The sequence below is a fragment of the Tachyglossus aculeatus genome, chromosome 26, assembly GCF_015852505.1.
Source record: "Tachyglossus aculeatus isolate mTacAcu1 chromosome 26, mTacAcu1.pri, whole genome shotgun sequence".
Classification (NCBI taxonomy): Eukaryota; Metazoa; Chordata; class Mammalia; order Monotremata; family Tachyglossidae; genus Tachyglossus; species Tachyglossus aculeatus.
Genome location: NC_052091.1, coordinates 3,467,358 through 3,490,669, shown reverse-complemented (window position 1 = coordinate 3,490,669; position 23,312 = coordinate 3,467,358). Strand labels below are relative to the sequence as shown.

General features: G+C 55.1%; 1 protein-coding gene across 2 annotated transcripts in view; it reads right to left on the bottom strand.

Moving 5' to 3' along the window:
* Window positions 1–22,276, bottom strand: part of RYR1 (ryanodine receptor 1) — a 107,612-nt gene extending 85,336 nt beyond the window's left edge. For both annotated transcript variants that reach the window (XM_038767613.1, XM_038767614.1), the window contains exons 1-17: window positions 22,232–22,276; window positions 18,589–18,708; window positions 17,152–17,256; window positions 13,333–13,407; window positions 12,765–12,843; window positions 12,438–12,550; window positions 10,648–10,741; window positions 10,124–10,217; window positions 8,389–8,463; window positions 8,155–8,311; window positions 6,429–6,593; window positions 5,619–5,740; window positions 3,688–3,877; window positions 3,126–3,261; window positions 2,345–2,440; window positions 1,854–1,972; window positions 61–194 (exon numbers count right to left, since the gene is read on the bottom strand). In XM_038767613.1, coding sequence (XP_038623541.1) covers window positions 61–194; window positions 1,854–1,972; window positions 2,345–2,440; window positions 3,126–3,261; window positions 3,688–3,877; window positions 5,619–5,740; window positions 6,429–6,593; window positions 8,155–8,311; window positions 8,389–8,463; window positions 10,124–10,217; window positions 10,648–10,741; window positions 12,438–12,550; window positions 12,765–12,843; window positions 13,333–13,407; window positions 17,152–17,256; window positions 18,589–18,708; window positions 22,232–22,276 — 1,919 coding nt within the window. The remainder of the gene's footprint in view (window positions 1–60; window positions 195–1,853; window positions 1,973–2,344; window positions 2,441–3,125; window positions 3,262–3,687; window positions 3,878–5,618; window positions 5,741–6,428; window positions 6,594–8,154; window positions 8,312–8,388; window positions 8,464–10,123; window positions 10,218–10,647; window positions 10,742–12,437; window positions 12,551–12,764; window positions 12,844–13,332; window positions 13,408–17,151; window positions 17,257–18,588; window positions 18,709–22,231) is intronic.
* Window positions 22,277–23,312: the final 1,036 nt, after the last annotated feature.

Below are 23,312 nucleotides of genomic sequence, written 5' to 3'. Positions count from 1 at the left end.
GGCCCAGTCAGTCAGAGCCGGGAGGAAGGGGGTTGGAGGGCAGGGGGCCAACGGGCCAACCTGGTGACGTAGTTGACCAGGCAGGTCTGCAGCAGCAGCTCCCGTCCGGGGAGCAGGTTTTCCGTGATGAGGTCCTGGTTGGAGCGCACGGCCACGCCGTTGCACACGCACAACGAACACAGCACATCCAGCACCTGCAGGAGATGGCCGGTCAATCAATCGTATTTATTGAGCGCTTACTGTGTGCAGAGCACTGTACTAAGCGCTTGGGAAGTACAAGTTGGCAACATAGAGACAGTCCCTACCCAACAGTGGGCTCACAGTCTAAAAAGTCAAGCCCACACAGGTCACACAAGTCACACAAGTCACAAGTCACAGTCAAGCCCAAACAGGCCCAGGACGGGCCTTTTCCCCAGGGCCTCTCTAGGGGAATCTGCCAGTCAATTATTGAGCCCCTACTGTGTGCAAAGCACTGTACTAAGCACTCGGGAAGCAGCGTGGCTCAGTGGAAGCAACCCAGGCTTTGGAACCAGAGGTCACGGTTCAAATCCCATCTCCGCCACTTGCCAGCTGTGTGACTTTGGGCGAGTCACTTCAATTCTCCATGCCTCAGTTCCCTCATCTGGAAAATGGGGATTAAGACTGTGAGCCCCCCGTGGGACAACCTGATCACCTTGTAACCTCCCCAGCGCTTAGAACAGTGCTTTGCACATAGTAAGTGCTTAATAAATGCTATTATTATTATTGGGAGAGTATACTATAACAAAACAGACACAGTCCCTGCCCGCAACACGCTTACAATCTAGAGGACTGTAGTCTAGATGGCAGGGAGAACCCCTGATCCGCAACCTGGTTTGGAAGATCGGGGATGGCATTTTTTTTAATGGTATTTGTTAAGCACTTACTGTAGTCTTCTAGACTAGTCTTAGTCTTCTAGTCTGTGAGCCCGCTGTTGGGTAGGGACCATCTCTATATGTTGCCAACTTTTACTTCCCAAGCACTTAGTACAGTGCTCTGCACACAGTAAGTGCTCAATAAATACGATTGAATGAATGAATGAGTGAATGAATGCACTGGGAGAGATACAAGCTTATCAGGCTGGACGCAGTCAAGGTCCCACACAGGGCTCACAGTCTTAATCCTCGTTCTCGCCTGTCCCACCATCGACCCCCGGCCCACGTCATCCCCCGGGCCTGGAATGCCCTCCCTCTGCCCATCCGCCAAGCTAGCTCTCTTCCTCCCTTCAAGGCCCTACTGAGAGCTCACCTCCTCCAGGAGGCCTTCCCAGACTGAGCCCCTTCCTTCCTCCCCCCCTCGTCCCCCTCTCCATCCCCCCATCTTACCTCCTTCCCTTCCCCACAGCACTTGTATATATGTATATATGTTTGTACAGATTTATTACTCTACTTATTTATTTATTTATTTATTTATTTTACTTGTACATATCTATTCTATTTATTTTATTTTGTTAGTATGTTTGGTTTTGTCTCCCCCTTTTAGACTGTGAGCCCACTGTTGGGTAGGGACTGTATATGTTGCCAATTTGTACTTCCCAAGTGCTTAGTACAGTGCTCTGCACACAGTAAGCACTCAATAAATACGATTGATTGATTGATTGATTGATTTTCCAGATGAGGTAACTGAGGCCCAAAAAAGTGAAGTGACTTGCCTAAGGTCACACAGCAGACAAGCGGCGGAACTGGGTTGAGAACCCAGATCCTTCTGGTGCCCAGACCGGGGATCTAGCCATTAAATCATGCTGCTTCTCGTGGGTGGAATCCCCTTATGGCCTTGCTTAGGCCGACTGAGGTGGAAGGGGGGGAAAGGGGGCACGGCTAGGGGTCAGGGGTCACCTTGTGGTTGCGTCCATGCTTGTCCAGCAGGGAGATGATGGATTTGATGTGGTTCTCCTGGATGATGTTGAGAACCTCGGGGCTCTCGATGAGCACGCAATACAGCACCTCCAGGATCCCTGGGGACAGAGGGGAGCGGGAACAACAGTGAGGAAGCAAGAGTCTCTCCCTCTGGTCGTGTGTTGGGGAGGGACGATGACCCCTAGGAAGCAGCATGGCTCAGTGGAAAGAGGGCTTGGGAATCAGAGGTCATGGGCTCTAATCCCGACTCCACCACGTCTGCTGTGTGACCTCGGACAAGTCACTTCACTTCTCTGAGCCTCATCTGTAAAAGGGGGATTATGACTGTGAGCCCCACATGGGATAACCTGATCACCTGGTATCCTCCCCAGCGCTTGGAACAGTGCTTGGCACATCGTAAGCGCTTAACAAATGTCGTCATTATTATTATTATTATTATTATCCCACCCCCCCTTGCCCCTGAGTCATACCCGAGGAGGCCTCCAGCCGGTCCAGCTTGCTGACAAGCCAGTCCAGGTTGGTGGAGAAGAGGGCACAGTTGGCACGGTTCCCACGAATCAAAGAGGCTGCGGGGGGAGAGGGGAGATGGGAATGGGTACGTTGGAGCGAAGGAAGACGGGGCATTGGGAAGTCATGGCCTTGGAGGTGGGGTCGGAGCTTGGGGAGGGAGCCTGGGGCCCAGGGTCGGGGCAGCGCAGCTGCCAACTCTGTTGTATCAAACTCTCCCAAGCGCTTAGGACAGGGCACGAACTAAGCGCTCAATCCATAGACGTAATCGATTGACCCGAATAGCATTCGAGAACATTAGAATAACATTAGAAAAGCAGCGTGGCTCAGCGGAAAGAGCCCGGGCTTGGGAGTCAGAGGTCACGGGTTCAAATCCCGCCTCCGCCACTTCATTCATTCATTCAATCGCATTTATTGAGCGCTTACTGCGTGCAGAGCACTGTACTAAGCGCTTGGGAAGTACAAGTTGGCCACTTGTCAGCTGGGTGACTTTGGGCCAGTCACTTCGCTTCTCTGGGCCTCAGTTCCCTCCTCTGGAAAATGGGGGTGAAGACGGTGAGCCCCCCCGTGGGACAACCTGATCATCTTGTAACCTCCCCTGCGCACATAGTAAGAGCTTAATAAACGCCATTATCATCATCATTATTATTCGGGGCTTGGGGAATCGGGACTTGAGGGGCCGGGAGTCGGTGTCAGGGGTCGCGATGGAGGCTCTGGGGCCAGGCGGGGGTCGAGGCCCCTCACCCAGCAGTTCATAGAGCAGGTTGACGATCTCCTTCCAGGAGTCGGCGGCCTCGTCGCCGGCGAACTCGGCGAAGTGGGCGGCGGTAGAGTAGACGTTGAGCCTGTCGATGCAGTTGAGGACGAGGGACAGCATGCCCTGCGGATATGTTTGTACATATTTATTACTCTATTGATTTATTTTACTTGTACATATCTATCCTATTTATTTTATTTTGTTAGTATGTTTGGTTTTGTTCCCTGTCTCCCCCTTTTAGACTGTGAGCCCACTGTTGGGTAGGGACTGTCTCTAGATGTTGCCAATTTGTACTTCCCAAGCGCTTAGTACAGTGCTCTGCACATAGTGAGCGCTCAATAAATACGATTGATGATGATGATGATGACGGAGAGACCAGATGAGACGGGAGACCGTCGGGGCGGGGGTCACCGGCTCCCACCCACGTCCCTCTCTGGAGCCCTCGCCCTCCGCCGCACCCAGCCGGTGGCTGCCCACAGGCCTGGCTCCCCCGGGGTGGGGGTCTCCTGGGCCCACCCTTCCCCGGGGGTCCCCGCTTCTGGCCCCCACCTCCTCCTGGAAGAGGTTCTGCCGGTTGCGGAGGGAGCGCAGCTTGGTCTGCCGCTCCTCGTGCTGCAGGTCGTGGCGGGGCGGCTGGAAGTAGCTGATGAGGTCCTGCAGGCTGAGGCTCACCCCTTCGATGGGCAGCGACACGCTCTGCCCCGCGCCCTTCGGCTTCCCACTCAGGCTGTCCAGGCCCCTGACGCCCCGGAGGACAAGCACCATCACACAGAAACACACACACACACACACACAGAGTCAGCCCCCCACACACACATACACAGAGTCACGCAGCCACACACACACACACACAGACACACACAGTCAGCCAAACACACAGTCACAAAGCCAGTCACACGCACGCACACACAGAGTCGCACAGCCACACACACACAGTTACACAGCCAACCACAGCCACACACGCGCAGCCAGCCACCGACACACGCAGTCAGCCAAACACACAGTCACAAAGCCAGCCACACGCACACGCACACACACAGTCGCACAGCCACACACACACAGTTACACAGCCAACCACAGCCACACACGCGCAGCCAGCCACAGACACACGCAGTCAGCCAAACACACAGTCACAAAACCAGTCACACACACACACAGTCACACAGCCACACACAGAGTCGCACAGCCGCACACACAGTTACACAGCCAACCACAGCCACGCACACACAGCCACACACACAGTCACAAAGCCAGCCATGCACACACACACACACACACACACACACACACACACACAGAGCCACACAGCCAACCATAGTCACACCCACGCACACAGTTACAGCCAAGGTCATACACACACCCACGCACACAGTTACAGCCACAGTCATGCACACACACACACAGTCACAAAGCCAGCCACGCACACACACACATACACACACACAGAGCCACACAGCCAGCCACAGTCACACCCACGCACACAGTTACAGCCAAGGTCATACACACACCCACGCACACAGTTACAGCCAAGGTCATACACACACCCACGCACACAGTTGCAGCCACAGTCAGGCACACACCCACAAAGCCACACAGCCAGCCACACACCATCACAAAGCCAGCCACAATCCCACAGACCCACACAGCCAGCCACACCCCATCAAAGAGGCAGGCAACAGCCACATGTGGAAACAAAGACAGAAAGAGAGAGGGACAAAGGTCAGCGTCTGGGTCCTGACCACCCCCTCTCCCTCCCTCCCTTCCCAGCTGGGCAAAAGCTTTGTGTGGGAGTGGAAAGAGCATGGGCTTGGGAGTCCGAGGTCATGGGTTCGAATCCCGACTCCACCACTTGTCAGCTGTGTGACCTTGCGCAAGCCGCTTCACTTCTCTGGGCCTCAGTGACCTCCTCTGTAAAATGGGGATGAAGACTGTGAGCCCCACCTGACCACCTTGTATCCCCCCAGCGCTTAGAACAGTGCTTGGCACAGAGTAAGCGCTTAACAAATGCCATCATTATTATTATTATCATAGTAACAGTTCAGTACCAGGGACAGCAATATAATAATAATGATGATGGCATTTGTTAAGCGCTTACCGTGTGCCAAGCACTGGGAAGGTTACAGGTTGTCCCACGGGGGGCTCACAGCCTTCATCCCCATTTTCCAGATGAGGTAACTGAGGCCCAGAGAAGTGAAGTGACTTGCCCAAAGTCACACAGCTGACAACTGGCGGAGCCGGGATTTGAACCCGTGACCTCTGACTCCAAAGCCCGGGCTTTTTCTACTGAGCCACACTATTAGTAGTATTGGGGAAGCTTCTCCGCACGTGGCGGCTCCACCTCGGCGAGGAGGGTGGTCGGGGGGCAGAGGGACCCCAGGGCAGCTGGCAGCGGGCACCGGCGTGGCAGATGGGGCACTGAGAGAAGGGCTGGGTGGGGGCAGGCCTTGGGGGGCTGAGAGGCCGCGGAGGGGGGGTCTCACTTGATGAAGAGGTTGTAGAGGCCAGCCGTGCTGTAGATCATGCGGGCAGCCTGGGACTCCTCCTGTTGGCATCGGGTCAGCGACAAAGCGTCATCCATGTGGCCCTCCTGATGCAGTATTGCCTGTGGGGGACGAGGCGGGAGGGATCAGGAGGGGCGCGCTACACTATAAACACGTTGTGGGCAGGGACTGTGCCTGTTATACTGCTGGGTTGTCCTCTCCCAAGCACTTAGTCCGGTGCTGTGCACACGGTAAGCGCTCGATAAATACGATTCCATGAATGAATAATAATAATAATGGCATTGATTAAGCGCTTACTATGTGCACAGCACTGTTCTAAGCGCTGGGGAGGTTACAAGGTGATCAGGTTCTCCCGGCTCACATCATTTTCCAGCTGAGGGAACTGAGGCCCAGAGAAGTGAAGTGACTTGCGTCACACAGCTGACAATTGGCGGAGCCGGGATTGGAACCCACGACTTCTGACTCCAAAGCCCGGGCTCTTTCCACTGAGCCACGCTGCTTTTCTATTCAATCGTATTTATTGAGCGTTTACTGTGTGCAGAGCACTGGACTAAGCGCTTGGGAAGTCCAAGGTGGCAACGTCTAGAGACGGTCCCTACCCAACAGTGGGCTCACAGTCTAGAAAGGGGAGACAGGGAACAAAACAAAACATATTAACAAAATAAAATAAACAGAATAAATATGCACAAATAAAATAAATAAATAAATGCCTCCGTGGGCTCCCGAGGCCCCACAGAAGAGCCGACCGCTGCCCCGTGCCCCCTGGCATCCGCGTCTAGTACACCCCACCTTCCTCTTGAGCAGGCCGAGTCTCAGGGCCTTGGTGTCGGGGGCAGCGTAGGTGAGCCACAGCCCCGAGGCTACGTGCTGGACGAAGCAGAGCGACTCCCCGTACTTGATCTCCGGGGGGCCCATCCCCTCCACGTCCCTCTTCGGGGCCACGTCCAGCTTCTCCTGCAGGTGGGACCGGGGGGGTGGGGGTTCATTTATTCAATCGCATTTATTGAGCGCTTACTGTGTGCAGAGCACTGTACTAAGCGCTTGGGAAGCACAAGTTGGTGACGTATAGAGACAGTCCCTACCCAACAGTGGGCTCACAGTCTAGAAGGGTTCAGATCCCCAAGAGGCCCGGGTGCCCTGGGCTGGGGGGCGGGGAGACCCCCAACCCAGGGGCCAGGGCGCCTAAGGAGACCCAGGCAGGAGATGAGGCAGGCGTCGTAATGATCACCGTGGCATTTAAGTGCTAACTATGTGCTGAGCACTGGACTAAGCGCTGGGGCAGATACAGAATAATCAGGTCGGGCCCAGTCCCTGCCCCACATTGGGCTCACAGTCTAAAGATACAAGGTAGAACAGGTATTAATAATAATAATAATAATAATAATGGTGTTTATTATTATGTGCCAAGCACTGGGGTAGATACAAGGTTATCAGGTCAGTTATAATCCCCGTCCCATGTAGGGTTCACAGACTTAATCCCCATTTTACGGATGAGGAAACTGAAGTGACTCGCCCCAGCTCACTCAGCAGACAAGTGGCAGAGCCGGGATTAGAACCCAGATCCTTCTGACACCCAGGCCCGTGCTCCACCCATTAACCACGCTGCCTCTCCTGTATTGAATCCCTATTTAAAAGATGAGGAAACTGAGGCACCGGGAAGTGATGTGACTTGCTCAAAGTCACACAGCAGATGAGCGGTAGAGCTGGGATGATGGTGATGGCATTTATTAAGCGCTTGCTACGTGCAAAGCACTGTTCTAAGAACACAGGTCTTCTAACTCCCGGGCCCGGGTTCTTTCCATTAGGCCAAGTGGCTTCCCATGAGTTTTGGGAGCTCGGGAGAGGGCAGGGATGCAGGAAGGGGTTTGATCCCAAGGTTGGGGTGCTGGGAAGGGGAGCTTCTGGAGGAAGGGGTGCGGGGGCCCTCTCTAAATTCTCCCCCACTAGATCGTAAGTTCCTTGGGGGCAGGAATCGTGTCTACCAAAGCTCAATCAATCAATTAATTGAATTTATTGAGTACTTTCTGAGTGCAAAGCACTGGGGTGAATAATAATTATGGTGTTTATTAAGCATTAAAGGCAAAGGAAACAGCCAGCTCTACTGTGGTGCCTAGCAGTGCGTCATTTGTTTGTTTCGTTTTATAGTCCTTGTTAAGCGCTTACTATGCATCAAACACTGTACTAAGCGCTGGGGTTGGTACAAATCAATTAGGTTGGAGATGGTCCCTCTCCCTCCCAATCTTAAGTAGAAGGGAGAACAGGTATTGAATCCCCATTCTACAGTTGAGGGAGCCGAGGCACAGAGAAGTTAAGTGACTTATTTTCTTTATGGCTTTTGTTTAACACTTACTCTATGCCAGGCGCTGTACTAAGCGCTTGCCCAAGGCCACGCAGCAAGCGATTGGCAGAGTGGAGATTAGAACCCAGGTCTCCTGACTGCTAGGCCCGGGGTCTTTCCACTAGGCCTCGTGGCTTCTCAATCAGTTGCCCTCAACAGGTACCCTTGATCGATTACCTTGGAGGCGCGAAAGCAGAAAGCGGAGACCTTGGTAGAAGCTCTGGCTGCGTCCACGACCACCAGCCCCTGTTCCTCCATCAGGGCCAGGTAGCGGCCCGTGGTTACATGACGGATCCGCAGGGGCTGACCCCAGCGCATGTGGCTACCGCTCCAGCTGCCGAGGGGTCAGAGGGGTCAGAGGGAGGCGACCCCGGGGCTCCTCCTCCTCACCCACCAGCCTTCAAGGCTCACCTGATGCGCAGAGGCTCCAACCGCCAGAGAGAGCGGGCGTGGGTGCACACGGGCCCCCCTTCGTAGTGCACCAACCTGCAATCGGGCGGGAGGCAGGGACCGATCGGGAGTGTGGGCCGAGCCAGGGACGGTTGGAAGGGGCGAGGGAGAGGAGGACGGGGTGAGGGAGAGGTGGAGAGGGTGACGGAGAGATGGAGGGGGCGAGGGAGAGATGGAGGGGGCGAGGGAGAGATGGAAGGGGCGAGGGAGAGATGGAAGGGGCGAGGGAGAGATGGAGGGGGAGAGGGAGAGATGGTGGGGGAGAGGGAGAGATGGAAGGGGTGAGGGAGAGATGGAGGGGGTGAGGGAGAGATGGAAGGGGCGAGGGAGAGATGGAGGAGGTGAGGGAGAGATGGAGGAGGTGAGGGAGAAATGGAGGAGGTGAGGAAGAGATGGGGGCGAGAGAAAGATGGAAGGGGTGAAGGAGAGATGGAGGGGGTGAGGAAGAGATGGATGAGGTGAGAGAAAGATGGAAGGGGCGAGGGAGAGGTGGAGAGGGTGAGGAAGAGATGGAGGAGGTGAGGGAGAGATGGAGAGGGTGAGAGAGAGATGGAAGGGGTGAGGGAGAGATGGAAGGGGTGAGGGAGAGATGGAGGGGGTGAGGGAGAGATGGAGGGGGTGAGAGAGAGATGGAAGGGTTGAAGGAGAGATGGAGGGAGCGAGGGAAAGATGGAGGGGGCGAGGGAGAGGTGGAGCGGGTGAGAGAGTGGTGGAGAAGGTGAGGGAGAGATGGAGGAGGTGAGGAAGAGATGGATGAGGCGAGAGAAAGATGAAAGGGGTGAGGGAGAGGTGGAGAGGGTGAGGAAGAGATGGAGGAGGTGAGGGAGAGATGGAGAGGGTGAGGGAGAGATGGAGGGGATGAGAGAGAGATGGAAGGGTTGAAGGAGAGATGGAGGGGCGAGGGAAAGATGGAGGAGGTGAGGGAAAGATGGAGGGGTGAGGGAGAGGTGGAGAGGGTGAGGAAGAGATGAAGGAGGTGAGGGAGAGATGAGGAGGTGAGGGAGAGATGGAGGAGGTGAGGGAGAGATGGAGAGGGTGAGGGAGTGGTGGAGGAGGTGAGGGAGAGATGGAGGAGGTGAGGAAGAGATGAAGGGGGTGAGAGAAAGATGGAAGGGGTGAAGGAGAGATGGAGGGGGCGAGGGAGAGATGGATGAGGCGAGGGAAAGATGGAGGGGGCGAGGGAGAGGTGGAGAGGGTGAGGAAGAGATGGAGAGGGTGAGGGAGAGATGGAGAGGGTGAGGGAGAGATGGAGAGGGTGAGGGAGAGATGGAGGGGGCGAGAGAGAGATGGAAGGGTTGAAGGAGTGATGGAGGGGGCGAGGGAAAGATGGAGGGGGTGAGGGAGAGGTGGAGAGGGTGAGGAAGAGATGAAGGAGGTGAGGGAGAGATGGCGGAGGTGAGGAAGAGATTAAGGGGACGAGAGAGAGATGGAAGGGGTGAAGGAGAGATGGGCGGGGTGAGGGAGAGATGGAGGGGGCGAGGGAGCAAGGGAGGAAGAGGTGGAGGGGGCGATGGGACACGGGAAGGAGCGAAAGAGGTAGGAGCAGGGTGAGGACCCAGCCCCCTCCGCCCCCTCCACCCCCTCGCGACCACGCCTAATCCGGGCAGGTCGGGACCCCTGCCCCTCAACCCCCAGCCTCGCTCCATCCCCCACAGCCCCGGACCGTCCAGGGAGCCCCCGGCAGCGTCGGGCCCACCTGCGCTGGTCGTCGCTGTCAGACGGGGAGATGGTCAGGCACTCGTCCATGTGACCGTGAAACAGGCGCATCACGTGACCTCCGGTAACGTACCCTGGGGGGCGGGGGGGGGGGGGAAGCGGGGTCAGGGACCCAGGGAGACTCCCCCTACCACCCCAACCCCGGATTTCCCCCCAACTCCCTTCCCTCCGGGAGCAGGGCTAGGCCTTGGGTGGGTGGGGTGGGGGCGGGAATTGGAGATGGGGGCCTCGATGGGTAGAGAGGTGGGGGGCTCGGGGAGACCTGGTGTCTCCCCCAGCGCTTAGAACAGTGCTTGGCACATAGTAGGCGCTGAACAAATACCATCATTATTAGTATCCCGGCTCCGCCGCTGGTCTGCTGGGTGACCTAGGGTAAGTCACTTCACTTCTCCGTCAAATGGGGATGAAGACCACGAGTCCCATGTGGGACAGGGACTGCGTCCAACCCGATTGGTTTGTTTCTACCCCAGAGGTAGATACTTGGGGGCGTGGGGGGCTTCCTACCTTCCTCGCCACCGGAGCAGATGGGATTCATGTTCCACAGCGTCTGCATGAAGGAGGCGTCCGCCTGCAGGTCCCCACTGGCCGTGGACAGGTGCTGGGGAGGGGCGTAGAGAGGAGATGGTCAGCCAGGTGGGTTGGGGTGAAGGGTCAAGGGTGAAGGGTCAGGCCTGCCTGGCCCCTTGAAAGAACAGTGCTTGGCATATAGTAAGCGTTTAACAAATACCATCATCATCGTTATTATTATTACTTGGTGAGGGACAGAGAGGCTGGGGCCAGCTCTCTTCTACCTGGGCGAGTTCTCCTGGGATAGAGACTTTGTGGGGTGGGGGCGGGGGGGGAGCCCCAGGGAGGCTGGGCTTCTTCATTCATTCTTCATTCATTCATTCAATTCACTCATTCAGTCGTACTTATTGAGCGCTTACTGGATGCAGAGAGCGCTTGAGAGAGTATGCTGTAACAATAAACAGACGTATTCCCTGCCCACAAGGAGCTTACAATCTAGAGGGGGAGACTGAATGGAGAGGAAAGGGGGAAAGGTATCTCTTTTTTAATGGTATTTGTTAAGCACTTACTCTGTGCCAGGGCTCTGTGCCAGGAACTGCCCTGAACCCTGGGGTAGATACAAGATCATCAGGTGGGGTTGTACATATTTATTACTCTATTTATTTATTTATTTTACTTGTACATATCTATTCTATTTTATTTTGTTAGTATGTTTGGTTTTGTTCTCTGGCTCCCCCTTTTAGAATGTGAGCCCACTATTGGGTAGGGACTGTCTCTATATGTTGCCAACTTGTACTTTCCAAGCGCTTAGTACAGTGCTCTGCACACAGTAAGCGCTCAATAAATACGATTGATGATGATGATGATGATGTCCCATAAGGGGCTTATAGTCTTAATGCCCATTTTACACTTGAGGAAATAGGCACAGAGAATGGGATTTGTTAAGCACTTACTACTTATCAAGCACTGTTGTAAGCGCTGGGGTAGATACAAACTATCTACTATCTACAAACTATCTGTGTTGGACACAGTCCCTGTCCCACGTGGGGCTCACGGTCTTCATCTCCATTTGACAGAGAAGTGAAGTGACTTCCCTAGGTCACCCAGCAGACCAGTGGCAGAGCCGGGATAATAATGATGATGGTATTTGTTAAGCGCATACTATGTGCCAAGCACTGTTCTAAGCGCTGGGGGAGACATCAGGTACTCAGGTTGTCCCATTCGCGGGGCTCACAGTCTTAATTCCCATTTTACAGATGAGGTAACTGAGGCCCAAAGAAGTGAAGTGACTTGCCCGAAGTCACCCAGCTGATGAGTGGAGGAGGCGGAATTAGAACCCACGGCCTCTGACTCCTTCTAGACTGTGAGCCCACTGTTGGGTAGGGACCATCTCTATATATTGCCAACTTGTACTTCCCAAGCGCTTAGTCCAGTGCTCTGCACACAGTAAGCGCTCAATAAATACGATTGAATGAATAAATGAATGACTCCCAAGCCCGGGCTCCGTCCACTGATCCACGTTGCTTCTCTGGGATTACTCATTCATTCATTCAGTCGTACTTATTGAGCGCTTACTGTGCGCAGAGCACTGGACTAAGCGCTTGGGAAGTACAAGTTGGCGACATAGATTAGAACCCAGGTCCTTCTGACTCCCAGGCAGAAGTGAAGTGACTTGCCCCAGGTCACGCAGCGGAGACATGGCGGAGGCAGGATCAGAACCCAGAGCTTCTGCCCCCCCGGGCCCACGCTTTTTCGACTAGAAGGCGTTGCTTCTCGCCGTGGCTCACCAGATAGCGCTCGGAGGAGACGCTGACCAAAATGAGATCGTCTCCAACACGAACCTTCTCCCCCTCCGACCGCTGCTTGGAGGCCGGGTGCATCGTCCACCAGCACGCTTCCCCTGGGGGAGACACGGGGAGAATGGCCGCACCCCCAAGCCCCCCTCACCCCATTTTCCACCTCTAGGCCCCACTTCCCTCCATCCCTTCCCCTCACCCACTAGTGCCACGCCTCGCCCCCTTGGGGGTTGGCCGTGCCACAGCTTGTACTTCCCAAGCGCTTAGTACAGTGCTCTGCACACAGTAAGCGCTCAATAAATACGATTGATTGATTACCGGTGGCATCTTCCTGCAGGCCCACGTCGAAAGCCAGTTTGTCGGTCAGGGAGCGGGAGGTGGTCAGGCAACTCAGGTACTGGGGGCGAGTAGAAGGGGAGGGGGCTGTTACTCTCCATCTTTCTATCGCCCCTTCATCTCTTCCTCACCTCCTCCATCTCTCCCTGTTATTCAGGAGGCCTTCCCAGACTGAACCCCCTCCTTCCTCTCCCCCTCCTCTCCCTCTCCATCCCCCCCGCCTTACCTCCTTCCCTTCCCCACAGCACCTGTATATATGTATATATGTTTGTACAGATTTATTACTCTACTTATTTATTTTATTTGTACATATTCTATTTATTTTGTTAATATGTTTTGTTTTGTTCTCTGTCTCCCCCTTCTAGACTGTGAGCCCGCTGTTGGGTAGGGACCATCTCTATGTGTTGCCAACTTGGACTTCCCAAGCACTTAGTCCAGTGCTCTGCACACAGTAAGCGCGCAATAAATTTGATTGATTGGTTGATTGATTCCCCTGTCCCCTCCCACCAACCGCCGCCTCGTCCCTTCCCTCCCTCTCCCCTCGACTCACCATGCGACTGTGGGCGTGTCTCAACAAGATGGCATGGCCGTAGAGGAGCGTGCGGTGCCCCCCGCCCTGGGATGACTGCAGGAGGGGCGGGGAGGAAGGGGCACCGTCAGCGCTGCTCCCGGGAGACCCAGCTTGCCCCCCACCCCCAACCCCCCAGCCTGACACCAAGGGCCCTCCTGAACCTAATGCCACCCAAATCCGGTCTCCCGAACACAGGGTCATCGTCACCCGGACATCCGCGTCCACTAGCAAATAGTCGACAGCTCACATCGTCCCCATCCTCGACTCCAGGATCACTGGGAGCAGGACTCCGTAGCCACCACAAAGGCCGGATCCCACCCCGCTGCTTAGCGCAAGGACCTGGTGGCCAAGGGCGTCTCACTGATGACAATCATCATAACCATGGGTTATGAGTTCAGAACTCTAGCCAGCAAAGGGTCATGGAGTACCGGTTATAGTCTCCCCCCTGCCTGGGGAGTCACATCACACCTTCTTTATCACCTGTATCATATCGCCCTCTGGGCCATATTACTCTGGCTGCCACGTGGTTCACATTATCATTATTATTATGGTATTTGTAAGGTGCTTATTGTGTGCCAAGCACTGTTCTAAGGGCTGGGGTAGATACAGGGCAATCAGGTTGTCCCACGTGGGGCTCACAGTTTTAATCCCCATTTTACAGATGAGGGAACTGAGGCGCCGAGAAGCTTACCCAAGGTCACACAGCAGATGAGTGGCGGAGCCGGGATTAGAACCCACATCCTCTGACTCCCAAGCCCGGGCTCTTTCCACTAAACCACGTTGCTTCTCATGATCTCGCCTCCCTCAGGATCACACACAGTCCACAACCCCCGCCGAGGCCACCCGGGGCCATATCACCCCTGATCATGTGAACTTTCACACACCCGGTGATCACCCGGGCCGCATCACTTCTTGATCACATGACCTTTTCCACACACCTGGTGATCACCCGGGAAGCGCTTAATACAGTGCTAAGCGCTTAGTACAGTGCTCTGTGCATAGTAAGCATTCAATAAATACGATTGAATGAATATCAACCCTGTTCACATGACCTTTTTCTACACACCTGGTAATCACCCGGGCCAGATCATGCCGGATCATATGACATTTTTCACACACTTGGTGATCACCCAGGCCATATCACCCCGGATCATATGACATTTTTCACACACCTGGTGATCACCCGGGCCATATCACCCCGGATCATATGACCTTTTTCACACACCTGGTGATCACCCGGGCCATATCACTCCTGATCACGTGAACTTTTTCACACACCTGGTGATCACCCGGGCCATATCGCCCCCCCGATCATATGACTTTTTTCACACACCTGGTGATCTCCGGGGCCATACCACTCTTGATGCTCGCCCAAGCCCTTGTCACACCTGATCACATGATCCCGTCACACCTGGTGATCACCTCAGCCAAATCACCCCTGCTCACATGACCTTTTCACTCCCCTATGATCACCTGGGCCAAATCACCCCTGCTCACTTGACTACATAATAATAATAATAATAATGGCATTTGTTAAGCGCTTACTATGTGCAGAGCACGGTTCTAAGCGCTGGGGGGGAATACAAGGTGATCAAGTTGTCCCACATGGGGCTCAGAGTCTTAATCCCCATTTTCCAGATGAGGGAACTGAGGCTCAGAGAAGTGAAGTGACTTGCCCAAGGTCACACAGCAGACATGTGGCGGAGCCGGGATTGGAACCCATGACCCCTGACTCCAAAACCCGTGCTCTTTCCACTGAGCCACGCTGCTTCTCTGCATCACATCTGCTGGTTACACAGCATGACCACACGCGTCCTGTCCGAGCTCCCCTGGGGAGACCAGCAGGGTCTGAGTTTCCCCCCCCCCCCCACCGCCCACGGTCCCCCCACCGAGCCGGGCAGGGCCCGCACGCGGGTACCATGGGTCGTGGGCACCATGCGATGAGGGGAAGTGGAGGAAACACCAAACCGGGGACTAGTGTTGGTTGAGGGGGGGCTGGGCTGGGCAGCAGGGGGAGGGATGGAGGTGGAGAGATGGGCAGAGAAGAGGAAGAGCGGGAGCTGGAGCCGGGGGATGGGAGAAGAAATCACAGTGGCCAAGACAGTGTGGGCACCAAAGAGACACCTCCCACGGATGGACATTGGGCCCAAGGCTGAAATTAGCAACCCCAGGGGAGCGGGTGGGGCCTGAGGAGGAGCCACAGGACACGGAGTGGGGCAGAAGTCCCATTCAGAGGCCTTCCCAGACTGAGCCCCCTCCTTCCTCTCCCCCTCCTCCCCCTCTCCATCCCCCCCACCTTACCTCCTTCCCTTCCCCACAGCACCTGTATATATGTATGTATGTTTGTACAGATTTATTACTCTATGTATTTATTTTACTTGTACATATCTATTCTATTTATTTTATTTTGTTAGTACGTTTGGTTTTGTTCTCTGTCTCCCCCTTCTAGACTGTGAGCCCACTGTTGGGCAGGGACCGTCTCTATATGTTGCCAACTTGTACTTCCCAAGTGCCCTGCACACAGTAAGTGCTCAATAAATACGATTGAATGATTGATTGATTGAGTCTAGACCGTGAGCCCACTGTTGGGTAGGGACTGTCTCTATGTGTTGCCGACTCGTACTTCCCAAGCACTTAGTACATTGCTCTGCACACAGTAAGTGCTCAATAAATACGATTGATTGATTGATTGATTCCCAGGGACTCCAGAGGAGGCTCAGGCCTGGGGCGGATCCCCGACGCCCTTGTATCTGAGACTTGCAAGCCAATTAAATCTCCCAGAAGAATTTTCTGGGACCCCCTTGGATGGAGGGCAAGGCGGGGGCGAGGGTCCTTAAAGTCATTCAGTTGTATTACTGAGTGCTTAGTGCGTGCAGAGGACTGTACTAATGCGTGGGAGAGTGAGGTACAACAATAAACAGACATATTCCCTGCCCACAATGAGGTTACAGTCTGGAGGAGGCAGGGAGAACTACTGGGGCCAGCGTCTGAGCCGGGAAGGGGAGGGCGGTGAAAGGCGAGGAAAAGATGAGAATGCTGTACAGGTGAGGTGGACAAGGGAGGGAACTGGTGGGAAGCAGCGTGGCTCAGTGGAAAGAGCCCGGGCTTTGGAGTCAGAGGTCATGGGTTCAAGTCCCGGCTCCACCAACTGTCAGCTGTGTGACTTTGGGCAAGTCACTTAACTTCTCTGTGTTTCAGCTCCCTCATCTGTAAAATGGGGATTAAAACTGGGAGCCCCCCGTGGGACAACCCGATCACCCTGTAACCTCCCCAGCACTTAGAACAGTGCTTTGCACATAGTAAGCGCTTAACAAATACCATCATTAGTATTATTATAATGAAGGGGAGTCAGGGATTGGAGGAGGAAAAGGATGGTGAGGAGGAGAGCGGGAGGGGATGAGGGGGTGAGGAGAAAGAGGATGGTGGGGACGAGAGCGGGAGGGAGACTGGGCACCGGGGACTGGCACAGGCTGCCAGGGGTGGGAGGCTCGGGCAGGCCGGCGGGCACAGGATGGTTTGGGGCAGCAGGAAGGAGAGGTGCGAGGGGGCAGGAGGATGCGATGGAGACGGGCAGGAGGGGGCATATGGCAGTCGGTCAGCACATACCCATTTGTCCAAATTGAGACCCTGGGGCACGTGGGGCGGAGGGAGAAGCCAGAGAGAGAGAAGGAAGAAGAGGACAGGTGAAACCCTAGCAGGGGAGGGGGCCCAGTGGGGTCCAGAGGGCGCGGGTTCGACCTCCCCTCCCCGGGCCGGCCCACCCGCCCTGGCACGACCCCGCCGCCGATCCCGGCTCACCTCCGCGCTGGCATCCATGGTGTTGGCGAGCATCTCCTGCAGAGCCCGGACTGACAGGGACTGCTCCAGCATGAAGCAGCAGATGGCAAGGTCGGGGGGCACGTTCTGCGGAAGGCCAGGGGGCACAGAGACTGAGGACGGGGCGACCGAAACCTCCAGCCTGGGGCCCTCCCCACCTGGGACACCTCTCCAGGGGGCTCCGTCAGCGGGTGGTATTTACTGAGCGTCGACTGGGCGTCGAGCTCAGGACCATACGGGCGGGAGTGTAGGATGGAATCCGTCCACGTGACCCCTTGCCCTCGAGGAGCTTCCGATCTGGTGGGAAGGGTCCGGTGGCTCGATGTAGGCCCCGATAAGGCCAGGTCTCCGCTTGGCTCTCCCAAACTCTTTCATCCCTTATCCAACCCCTCCCTTTCCTCAACTTGTCCCCCTATCCTGCCGCCCAACTCCCGGCCCCGCTCCCTCTCCTTGTGATGATGAAGAGGGTATTTGTTAAGCGCTTACTAGGTCCCCAGCACTGTACTAAGCGCTGGGTCGGGGCGGGGGGAGATACAAGGTAATCGGGTTGTCCCACGTGGGGCTCACAGTCTTCATCCCCATGGCATTTGTTAAGCGCTTACTATGTGCAAAGCACTGTTCTAAGCGCTGGGGGGATACAAGGTGATTGGGTTGTCCCACGTGGGGCTCACAGTCTTAATCCTCATTTTACAGTTGAGGTAACTGAGGCTCAGAGAAGCAGACATGTAGTGGAGCCGGGATTCGAACCCATGACCTCTGACTCCCAAGCCCGTGCTCTTTCCACTGAGCCATGCTGCAAGTGGCGGAGTCGGGATTAGAACCCACGACCTCTGACTCCCAAGCCCGGGCTCTTTCCATTAAGCCACGCTGCTTGCTTGGGGCTGCCCCCTCTCTGATTCTGCCCTCTTCTTTATAATGGTATTTGTTAAGCACTTACTATGTGCAAAGCACTGTTCTAAGTGCTGCTTTGCGGTGCCACCTTCTCGCCCACCCTGTCTTCGCCCCCCCCCCCCCGACCCCACCCTCTCTTTATGGCTCCACCCCGGTCCTGGGCCCATCCCTGGCCTGCCCCCTCCCCCTGACTTAATAATAATAATAATAATAATGGCATTTATTAAGCGCTTACTATATGCAAAGCACTGTTCTAAGCACTGGGGAGATTACAAGGTGATCAGGTTGTCCCACAGGGAGCTCACAGTCTTCATCCCCATTCTACAGATGAGGGAACTGAGGCCCGGAGAAGTGAAGGGACTTGCCCAAAGTCACCCAGCTGACAATTGGCGGAGGCGGGATTTGAACCCACGACCTCTGCCTCCAAAGCCCGCGCTCTTTCCACTGAGCCACGCTGCTTCTCTACTTCTTCTTCTTCACCTTCTCTCTGCCCCCACCCTCTCTCCGGCACCAGCCCCGTCCCCAAACCTGGGCATTGCTGGTGGGTTCCAAGTAGCAGAGTCGGTTTCCAAAGCCTTCGGCCGCCAGGCAGAGTTTGAGCTGCTCCTTCAGTACGGTGGTGTTGCACTGCAGGACAACCTCATCTTCCTGAGGGGTGGGGGGAGGTCAACAAGGCCTCAGACACCCGGGACTCCCCCCTCTCCCCACCCCAACAGACACACACAACTCACACACACACATACACAATTAAACACCCCGCAGGGCCCTGCCCTCCACGCTTCTCTGCCAACAGAGCCTGTAAGCGAGACCTAGACTGTAAGCTCGTTGTGGGCAGGGAATGTGTCTGTTTATTGTTCTATTGTCCTCTCCCAAATGCTTAGTACAGCGCTCTGCACACAGTAAGCGCTCAATAAATACGATTGACTGACTGACTGACCAGAGCCCTACTGAGAGCTCAAGACCTACTCCAGGAGGCCTTCCCAGACTGAGCCCCCTCCTTCCTCTCCCCCTCCACCCCCTCTCCGTCCCCCCAGCCTTACCTCCTTCCCCTCCCCACAGCATCTGTCTGTATGTATATATGTTTGTATGTATTTATTACTCTATTTTATTTGTACATATTTATTTTATTTTGTTAATATGTTTTGTTTTGTTCTCCATCTCCCCCTTCTAGACTGTGAGCCCACTGTTGGGTAGGGACAGTCTCTAGATGTTGTTAACTTGGACTTCCCAAGCGCTTAGTACAGTGCTCTGCACACAGTAAGCGCTCAATAAATACGATTGAATGAATGAATGAATGAATGAAAGGAACCCATCAGAATAAGCCACTGGCCAGTGGCTTGTGACTGAGAGTCGCCTAACCTAACCACTGGATTGCGAATGAACCAGTCAGAGACTAGAGGAGCGGGCGAGGCAGTAAGTGGAGGTAACTGGCTAAGAAATGGACCATCTGGGTCCTCAGCGGAGAGCGGGGGGTGGTACATGGACCAATAAACAGGCGGGAGGGGCAATAGGTGAAACCTGTCCAAATGTTTAATTTTGTTGTCTGTCTCCCCCTTCTAGACCGTGAGCCCGTTGTTGGGTAGGGACCATCTCTATATGTTGCCAACTTGTACTTCTCAAAGGTTTAGTCCAGTGCTCTGCACACAGTAAGCACTCAATAAATACGATTGAATGAATGAATGAATGTTTTATTTTGTTGTCGGTCTCCCCCTTCTAGACTGTGAGCCCGTTGTTGGGTAGGGACCGTCTCTATACGTTGCCAACTTGCACTTCCCAAGCGCTCAGTCCAGGGCTCGGCACACAGTAAGCGCTCAATAAATACGATTGAATGAATGAATGGAGCTGGGTAAACTGAGCTGTGTTCGGCCTTTGATGGGACTGGGGGGAGAAAGGGCAGGGGGGCGAGGAGGGACGGACAGCAATGAGGGAGTGGGCAAGAGTAGGCCTGAGCCTCTCTCCCATGGCCTCTACCAAGCAGCCCACCAAGATCCTGGGGCTCTCCCAGACTGCAGCACCCATCCTGGACCCCAAATCCCACCCCCCTCAGGGATCGGCCTGTCCCCTCTGTCCCCAGGAACCACGGTAGACCAGCTGTCCCTGCCTCTCACACATTTGCTCTGCGGGGAGGGGGAGAGGAGAAGGCCGTCCGCTCTGTCCTCTATCCCCCGGCTCTTGGCCCCCTGCCTCTTCCACCGCCTCCCCCCAATCTCAGCTGCTACCCCCCTCCCACCCTTCTGGTTCCTGTTGGCCAGTGGGCTCCACCCCAAACTCAATCCCAATCCGCTCTCCTCTGGCTCTGCCCCTCATTCTTCTCTGAATCCCCTTCGACCCCCCCACCCCCTACGCCCCAGCAGACAGTTCCACCCCACCCCCTACCCCACCCCATCCTGTTCAGTCATCTGGAAACGAGATGCCTCTTGACCTCCTCCTCCTCTCCCCACCCGGGCAGTTTGAGTTTCTTGCTATTTTAGCCGAGAATGCGTCTGCTCAGCAGCTGCCCATGGGGCAGAAAGAAGCAGAGGACTTGGGGAGAGGAGATGGGGGTGAAAATAGGCTCCACACCCCGTCCCCACCTTTTGCAGCCCCAGCCCGCCTGGGCGAGGAGAGACCAAAGTGGTGGTTGGGGTCGGGGGGCTTGGGCCCATCTCTCAGCTGCCACTCAGTCCTCCCCTCCTCGGATGCCCCGACCGCGCCTCCAGCCTCCAAAGCCCTTGTGCCCCCTCCCCCCGTGTCCTCTCCTCCCCAGCTATTCTGGGAGTCGCACCTGTTGCCACATTCCTGTTCTCGGTGGTGCCCGTCCCCCACCCCCACACGCAGACCCTCAGGGCACACGGGGAAAGAGGCTCAGAAATGGACAAACCCCCAAGACGGCAGAGGAGAATGGACAGAGACACACAGACTCCCAAATGGAGACTCTTCCCCCATCCCATTTCCTAACGTGAGAAACTGAGGCCGGAGAGAGAGAGAACGAGCGTAGAAACTCCTCTTCCCTTCGCCCCACTGGAGAGGGGCCAGGGCCGCCCCTCGATGCCCCAACTCTGCCCTCTGAGAGCTCCTAACAGGCAGGACCCAGTCCGTCCCTGTCCACCCTCCAGGTGACAGGCCCCACAATCAATCAATCAATCAATCGTATTTATTGAGCGCTTACTATGTGCAGAGCACTGTACTAAGCGCTTGGGAAGTCCAAGTCGGCAACACATAGAGACGGGCCCTACCCAACAGTGGGCTCACAGTCTAGAAGGGGGAGACAGAGAACAAACCCAAACATATTAACAAAATAAAATAAATAGAATAGATATGTACAAGTAAAATAGAGTAATAAATACGTACAAACATATATATACATATATATTCTATTTTATTTTGTTAATATGTTTTGTTCTCTGTCTCCCCCTTCTAGACTGTGAGCCCACTGTTGGGTAGGGACCGCCTCCCTAGGTTGCCAACTTGGACTTCCCAAGCGCTTAGTCCAGTACTCTGCACGCAGTAAGCGCTCAATAAATACGATTGATTGATTGATTGAGACGGTTGCCAACTTGGACTTCCCGAGCGCTTAGTCCAGTGCTCTGCACACAGTAAGCGCTCAATAAATACGATTGATTGATAGATTGGGGAAGGGAAGGAGGTAAGGCGGGGGGGATGGAGAGGGGGAGGAGGGGGCCAAAAGGAAGAGGGCCCAGCGCCCTTCTACCTCTGTGTCCCCCCCCCCCTCAATAAATACGATTGATTGATAGATTGGGGAAGGGAAGGAGGTAAGGCGGGGGGGGGGATGGAGAGGGGGAGGAGGGGGCCGAAAGGAAGGGGGCCTAGCGCCCTTCCACCTCTGTGTCCCCCCCCAATGCGCCTTCCCCCCGACACCAGGGACACATCTGGGTCAAATCCGGTCCAGGGGAGCAGAAAACTGGGCCATTAGGTAGACGCTAAATTAAGAACCAAGAGGGGAGTTGGGAGGGAGATCAGCTTTGGTCGGCGCTGTCCAGGCCTTTCCCAGGAGAGACCTCACCCCCACCCCCCATCTCTGCCCACTTTGCTCCCGGGTCCGGCTTTGGGGTACCCTAATTCCACCGTCCGGACGGCCCTGAATTCCCCAGAGCCCCCCACCCCAGCTCCCCGACTCCCCCGAGACCACCTCCTCTGAACCCCCAGTCCTGTCAGCCCCTCCGTCACTCACGGTCCGGAGGAACTGGACATCATCTTCTTCTCCGCCTTCGGCCATGGTGCTGAGGGGCTGGGGGAGACGGCGACGCGGAGCGCAGCGCAGGGACGGAGCTGGAGCGGCGGAGATGCCGCGGAGCCAGGGGGAGGGGGGCTGGCTGGGACCGCCCCCCTAAGTCGCGATTGGCCTGCGGAGTTGGGGCTGGGTCGGAGAGAAGGACCCCACCCCCGAATTATTCATTATAATGGCATTTGTTAAGCGCTTACTATGTGCCAGGCACTGTTCTAAGCGCCGGCGGGGGATCAGGTTGTCCCACGTGGGGCTCACAGTCTTCATCCCCATTTTACAGATGAGGGAACTAAGGACCAGAGAAGTGAAGTGACTTGTCCAAATAATAATAATAATAAGGATGGTATCTGTTAAGCGCTTACTATGTGCCCAGCACTGTTCTAAGTGCCGGCGGGGGATCAGGTTGTCCCACGTGGGGCTCACAGTCTTCATCCCCATTTTACAGACGAGGGGACTAAGGACCAGAGAAGTGAAGTGACTTGTCCAAATAATAATAATAATAATAAGGATGGTATTTGTTAAGCGCTTACTATGTGCCAGGCACTGTTCTAAGCGCCGGCGGGGGGATCCGAGGTGATCAGGTTGTCCCAAGTGGGGCTCACAGTCTTCATCCCCATTTTACAGATGAGGGAACTAAGGACCAGAGAAGTGAAGTGACTTGTCCAAATAATAATAATAATAAGGATGGTATCTGTTAAGCGCTTACTATGTGCCCAGCACTGTTCTAAGTGCCGGCGGGGGATCAGGTTGTCCCACGTGGGGCTCACAGTCTTCATCCCCATTTTACAGACGAGGGGACTAAGGACCAGAGAAGTGAAGTGACTTGTCCAAATAATAATAATAATAAGGATGGTATTTGTTAAGCGCTTATTATGTGCCAGGCACTGTTCTAAGCGCCGGCGGGGGGATCCGAGGTGATCAGGTTGTCCCAAGTGGGGCTCACAGTCTTCATCCCCATTTTACAGATGAGGGAACTAAGGACCAGAGAAGTGAGTGACTTGTCCAAATAATAACAATAATAAGGATG